Below are 7,067 nucleotides of genomic sequence, written 5' to 3'. Positions count from 1 at the left end.
AGTAGTAGTAATAAATAATCAAACTACCTTTAATGGAGTAATTTTTTTAAGAGATATGTAATAAACGAAAACACAAAAATAATTTGAGATGGATAGACTATAGACTACATACCAACAAGGGTTGTAGTGAAGTTGTAAATACTCTTTTATTCTTAATCAAGAGGTTTTGAATTCGAATCTCTTAAGTACGGAGTCACCTTTGTTAGGAGATGTTTTATCCCAATATAAAATTTCCCGACACGATCAGTATAAACTACATGATTGGGGTTAGCCAGAGTCGATATGATGACAGTAAATTAAGGGCATTTATCAACTTTGGTCAATAAATAAAGTTACCTCATCGTGAAACAAACCAAAAAAAACCAAAAGCAAAAATTGACACTTATTGGATACATGAATTTGCCCCAAAAGACAACCTTTTACTTTATTTTAGTTTTCAAAGTTCATAAGAATTCACACCACAGATGTCACAAATTTTCCAAATCAGTCTGCTCACCTGCTTTCTATTTCTTGTAGAATTTTCTCATGACTAAACAGTTTTTTTCTTTATAAAAAAAAGCTATTTTTCATTCTCTAAAAGTTTAAAAGGAAAAGATTCAAGTATTTCATTAAATTTTGTGAAATGATTTAACTTTATCGTTCGTTAATAATTGAGGTAAAATATTGTTGGGTATATAGTAAGAGTTAATAGGAAATTGAGATAATATAAAGTGTTCTCTTATGCTTTAGTAAAAATCAATTTTTCCTCACTGGTGGTGAAAAGAAAAATTCAAGTGTTTAAATACGAAAATACTTCTACTAGTTGTTAAAAGGATTGAAAAGAGGATCCCTCGTGCCGTCGTCGTTTCGGCTTTGGGACAACCATGACCTTTGTGGAAGGTTGCAAACTTGAGAGGACACTGTGCATTCAGTGGGCTCGGGAAATAATTTTCTTAAGAGGACATTGTGCATTCAGTGAGCTCGATTTTCTTATATGTTTTTACGGCCATTAATTTCTGCTTATGTTATTAATTTTTGTTGTTGAGTACATGATTTAAATTTTATTGTTTATGTTTCTGCAAAGTTATTGTTATTAGTATTTATTAGTACTTGCTTCATAACAAATATGTCCTTACCGCTATAATATTAGTTCAATTATACCCTTATTTACTAATAATAGAAGCTTTTCAACACGTAAAACCTTTGATAAAAGAGAAAAATATCAAATTTACCTTTGAACCAAGTGAAATGGTTTAAAATTGTTCTTAAACTTTACGAAATTATACAAATTTCATTTTTCATAATGACCCTACATCATCACGTTGAATCTATCAATTGCCATAACAATAATTCTCTCTACTCTTGACCACGATCACTCCACCACTACTTCACCCTAATGACACTCTTATAAAGAATACTCAAATATTTCACACAAAAATTACTATATTTAGACAATTTTTTCATACCTTCATTTTTATTACTATCCTCGTCACTTTTTTTTTTAATCTTTACATAAGATCACCTCAATCAATGTAACTTTATCTTGATTGCCACAATATTGATGTAAATGATTTAAAAGTTAAAATTATATCGACAAAATTTGATAGAGATACAAATTAATTTTCTAGTATATTATTCTTTATTTGAATTATATTTGGGATGATTTAAGATTTAAGGATAGAGATATTATCCTTATAGGTTTTGAATATTGAAGAACACAATATTACTAAGTAATGACCCTTTTTTTCAAAGTTCAATTATAAATTTAGACCATTTCACAACCAAATTTGAACCCTTTCACAACCAAATTTGAACCCTTTCACAAAGGTTCAATAACAATATTTGAACCTTTTCTTAAACCTTAATAATAATACCAATCCAAGAACCCCCACTCATAACTCACTGAGCTTAATCACACCAGATTCTGATCCTTCACCCCACCCCCTCTTCACCACCCTACCCCACAAAACCGCGGGGGTATTTCTTCTCCTTTTCTCTTGGCAATTTCTTATTTGACTCTTAGGGTCCTTCTCTAATTCTCCCCAATTCTTAGAGTTGCCCCTTCTCAATTTTGTCTGCTAGGGTTTCAAAATTTCTATAATTACAGCTTCAGATTCATTGATTAAGGGGATATTCTATTGATTTTTGAAGTGGGTGTTGAGATTGTTTTGTGGTTGTGAAGAAAGATGAAGCTTTTGATGGATTCATCAGCACCATCATCATCATCGCCATGTAAAGAGATGAAGGTATCGGAGTGTTTTGGAGAAAATAGCGTTTTCCCACCTGGGTTTAGGTTTCATCCGACAGATGAGGAGCTTGTTCTGTACTACTTGAAGAGGAAGATCTGTCGGCGCCGGATTTTGCTTGATGCGATTGCAGAGACTGATGTGTACAAGTGGGAGCCAGAGGATTTGCCTGGTATGAATTCTTGGATTTTGTTATGATTTTTTGATTTCTTAAAAAAATGAGATTTTGATGTGGTTTTTGGGTCGTTGACTTGATTTGATCATCTGGATAGCTGGGGTTTTGGAGGGTTTTGGTGTGTGAAGTGTTTTATTTTTGTGATTTTATTTTTGAGGATTGTGATTTATCTGGTTCCTGTATTGGTTTTTTTTGGATTTTTTGTGTGTTGACTTTGATGTTGGCTTGAAAGTTACCATTTTGCTTTATTGGATTTTCTGTGTGGATAAAGGCGTGTACTAGTCGATGGATCATAGGTGCTTTCTTAAATATTAGTATATATTTAGAAGAAACATAGTGTGGTGGCTCTAGGTTGTGGAAGTAAACTTGTTATATAGTGGAATTTCCTAGTTTCTTGTTAGGTTATTGTGATTTTGTGTTTATTTGATAGATATTTATTTGGGGGAAGAAGTTTCATCACAAAATGTGCTTTTGGCATAATACTGAGTTTCCAAGGCGTTTCTGCTACTGTAGCTGAGTTTTCTTTTTGTTTTGGTGGGTGTGTGGGTATCTAGGTTCTATTTTAAGTCTTGCATGTTTTTGTGTATATTGTGATTGAAGTTTGTGTGGAGATCTCTAAGACATATTTAAGCTCTTGGTAGTTTATTTATGAAAGATCAGAGAGGAGTTATCATTATCAGCACTTAACAATAACATGCATTTAAGTGTGTTTATGATTCTTCAACAGAAATGATCATGTTCCATGTATTGCTTTTGCATTCTAAATTCCTCCTGTTTCTTTTTGTTTGATAGCCTTTTGCTCTCTTGACCTGCTTCCTGACTTGAGATGTCAAATGTTATTCTCTTCTAGTGTCTGATGTTAATTGGTGCTGATTGATAGTCATAATTTGGGTTGATAGACTTATGACCATGTTTGAATTTTGTCTATTCTTAACTGACTGGTTCTTTTATGAATTGGAATTGCAGATTAATCTAATTCTTTTGTGAATTTGAATTGCAGATTTGTCTAAGTTAAAAACTGGGGACAGGCAGTGGTTCTTCTTTAGTCCCAGAGATCGAAAATATCCCAATGGAGCACGGTCAAACAGGGCATCAAAGCACGGGTATTGGAAAGCTACTGGAAAAGATCGTATTATTACATGCAACTCTCGTGCTGTTGGAGTCAAGAAGACGCTGGTCTTTTATAAAGGGCGAGCGCCAGTAGGTGAACGGACAGATTGGGTGATGCATGAGTACACCATGGATGAAGAAGAGCTGAAGAGATGCCAGAATGCACAGGACTACTATGCACTTTACAAGGTCTTCAAGAAGAGTGGGCCTGGTCCCAAGAATGGTGAGCAATATGGTGCACCTTTTAGAGAAGAGGACTGGGTTGATGATGAGTGCCTAAATGCCAAAGTCTCTGTACAGCCGGATAGCCCGAGACGTCAGGAGAATTCTGCAAAGAACATTAATGTAGTTCCTGCTCCTGATGATGCAATTGAGGAATTGCTGAGGCGTCCTTTTACTGTAGATAACAATTTTGCATTGGAGCAGTTTGTTCAAGAGGAAGATACTGAAAGTACCTTGCTAAATCAGTCTTCGAGGGAAGTTAATTTATACAATCATTGTGCTGTTGCTGGGCCAAGCTGCCAGCAGTATAATGCGAGGGCAAGCTTTGACCTGACAGAGTCAGGCACATCACCATTACATTTGCACGAGGCACCAGAGGTCTCATCTGCTCCGGTGAATCCTGAAAAGCCCCCATACGTGGTGGAAGAGGATTTCTTGGAGATGGATGACCTCCTTGTTGCCGAACCAAATGTTCAAAACTTTGATCATGAAACACCAAATGGTCAAGTCTTTGACAAACCTGCTGGAGACCTGGAGACTCTGCAGTTTGATGACTTTGATGGCTTATCAGAGTTCGACCTGTATCATGATGCACCTTCACTTCTTGATAATGTGGGGACACCAACAGTGGGGCAAATTGCTGAACCATACATGAACAACTTTGTGAACGGGATTACATACCCTGATTCCACTACATACATGAGCACTTTCCAGAATGACATGATGAACAACCAGCAGATGTGCTTGAATCATGAAAATCAGATAAACAATCAATTCTGGATGCATGATGAAAGATTCGGCGTCTTCAACCCCATTGAAGGAGATCAATCAGTTGTTGATCAAGCATCTTCAGGTATTCAAAGAATTCCATATAGCAATGCTGCTAGTTTTGCTTGGCTAATGCCATAATATTATCATACTTCTCAGATTTGTATAAACACATTGTTCTATGTTATCTGACTTGCTGGAGCTCTTGAACAGATGGATGGTATTGAATAACCATGTCATCTTCAGTATGGCAAGAACTCTTTTGCCCAAGTGGAAATGGGGGAGTTTAAGCCAAGCTTCAAGAGCTCTTCTGCTGTTAATATTGGTGTTAGATTTTATTTCTAACTTTAGCAAGTTTTGGCAATGTTTAGGTGTGGTAAATGATAATAATATGGCAAATTATCCTATGGGCGCTAATCAAAATCTAGCCAAAAAGGATGATGGTACGCAGTCGTGGTTCTCCTCTAATTTGTGGGCTTTCGTGGATTCTATACCCACAACTCCTGCTTCAGCTGCTGAAAGTGCTCTTGTAGTTAACAGGGCCTTTGAGCGTATGTCTAGCTTTAGTAGAATGAAATTAAATGTCGGGAACATGAATGTTGCTGCAGGTAATACCTCTGCAACTTCAACTAGTTCTGGCAAAGCCAAATATGGATTATGTTGTATTTCTTTACTTGGAGTACTTTGTGCATTCTTGTGGGTGCTAATAGGAACTTCTGCTAAAATCGTGGGGACATAGATATCCCTCATAAACATGTGTAGAGTTTTCTTTTGCTATTTATCATCTGGCTTCTTGCCAGAATCAATGGAAAGCTGAGCATATATCTTACAAGTAATTGGAGATCATACTTGATGTATGATTTATCTCAATTCTCCTCCCCTTACGCTCCCTTCAGCCCTGGCCCTAGACCAAAGAAACTCCTGAAACAAAGACGTCAAAATATTAAGATAACTATGCATAATAAGTGGTGCGACGCATCATAAAAATTGACATACATCTCCAGTTTATCTTTGTTTATTATGGTTTTAACTCATGATTCCTCGTAAAATAGACTCTAGTATTATTTGGTGCTCATCTATTTTGGTTAGAATATCTCATGATCGAGCTACTGTCTCGTGGTAGAAATTGATTTTTTTGTTTATCATTTACGTTTACTTGTTCTGATATTATATGTAAAAGCTTATATTCGTGGTAAATACACGCCTTTCCACTTTATAAACTTGCTTGGGTAGATTCCCCTGGTTTAGCAGGCTTATATTACCCATCCCGTGCTTCTATCCTTTTTCCTTTTGCTCCTTAGTGATTCGAAACCTACAACTTTAGGGTTGAAGGTGGGGATCCTCACCATCCGAACTTCTCCCTCTTGTTGAGGGGGAGATTTACATATAGCAGGCACAGCAGTGGCGGAGCTACTTGGTTCTTAGGGTGTCCAAATTGGACACTCTTAGTCGGCAAAATGTATCATATATACGAGTAAAATGATACGCGGAGCGATTAAATAACATACTTTGACAGTTGTTATAGCCTAGTGGTTTTAGACTACCTCAAATGAGGTAGCGCTTGCATGTTTGAATCTTATTAGTTGTTATGCAATTTCTGGACATCCTTCGTAAAATTCCTGGCTTTGCCATGGAGGCATAGATTACATCTGGTTGGGTCAATGGACTTCATATCGCATTGCCCGAATTGTTTAGTTGTAGTTGGAATATTTGAGTCGCTGGGGTTGGGGGTATCAAAGAATATGCAATGATTCTCCATCTTTATGTCTACGAAAATGTCTTAAAAGACAAATAAGTTGGAGATGATTATGTAGTACTCCCCCGATTTTAATTTGATTTAATTTGTTTGTATTACTTTTCTTTGCGGTCTATTTAAAAGAGAATCCATCTTTTCTTTTTAAGCCATTTTTTAATTTCAACTTTTCACATAACATGTTTAAGATAACAAAATTAAATAATTTTTTGGGATATGTGATATATTTTTTATTTAAGACTACAAGATCTAATTTTTTTTTTAAATTAAATTTTGTGCCAAGTCAAAATAGACAAACAAAACAAATTGAAACGGAGGGAGTAACCATTTATTGATGTAAGTTGTAGGACCATAACATGGCTAACAAGTCGCCGACCTTCAAACTACATTACTCTTTTATGTAATTTCTAGTTTCTCAAAGACATAATTGGACTGCGCAAATATAAATTTGATTTTTGACCCGTTTTTAATTTTAAAAAATTTGGAAAGCTCAATTTCTTATGGTAAATTTTCTTGAATTAAGACTAGTACGACAAAATCCAAGAGTGTCTAGTCAGAAATTTGTGTTTCATGTTACATTGTATGCTTAATGTAGATTTCCCTGGTGATGGACGAAATTGGCCTGTTGAGCATTACACAAATATATGATCGCGTTTGCCAATGGCAATTGACGTTGGATCTACTCCGTTTATATCCTGGAAATAAAAAAGTTCTTTCAAGTCGAGGGTCTATTGGAAATAACTATCTATCCTGCAAAGATAGAGTAAGGTCTGTTTATGTTCTACCTTTCTTAGACTCCACGGGTGGGATCATA

At 35.7% G+C, this 7,067-nt stretch overlaps 1 protein-coding gene across 1 annotated transcript; it reads left to right on the top strand.

Moving 5' to 3' along the window:
• Positions 1-1,982: 1,982 nt before the first annotated feature.
• LOC125854904 (NAC domain-containing protein 17-like) lies at positions 1,983-5,357 on the top strand. Its single transcript, XM_049534505.1, has 3 exons — positions 1,983-2,397; positions 3,401-4,585; positions 4,872-5,357. Exons 1-3 carry the CDS (start codon positions 2,166-2,168, stop codon positions 5,237-5,239), a joined length of 1,785 nt encoding a protein of 594 aa, XP_049390462.1. The 5' UTR covers positions 1,983-2,165; the 3' UTR covers positions 5,240-5,357.
• Positions 5,358-7,067: the final 1,710 nt, after the last annotated feature.

Source organism: Solanum stenotomum, chromosome 2 (assembly GCF_019186545.1).
Source record: "Solanum stenotomum isolate F172 chromosome 2, ASM1918654v1, whole genome shotgun sequence".
Classification (NCBI taxonomy): domain Eukaryota; kingdom Viridiplantae; phylum Streptophyta; class Magnoliopsida; order Solanales; family Solanaceae; genus Solanum; species Solanum stenotomum.
This window is presented reverse-complemented; position numbering and strand designations above follow the sequence as displayed.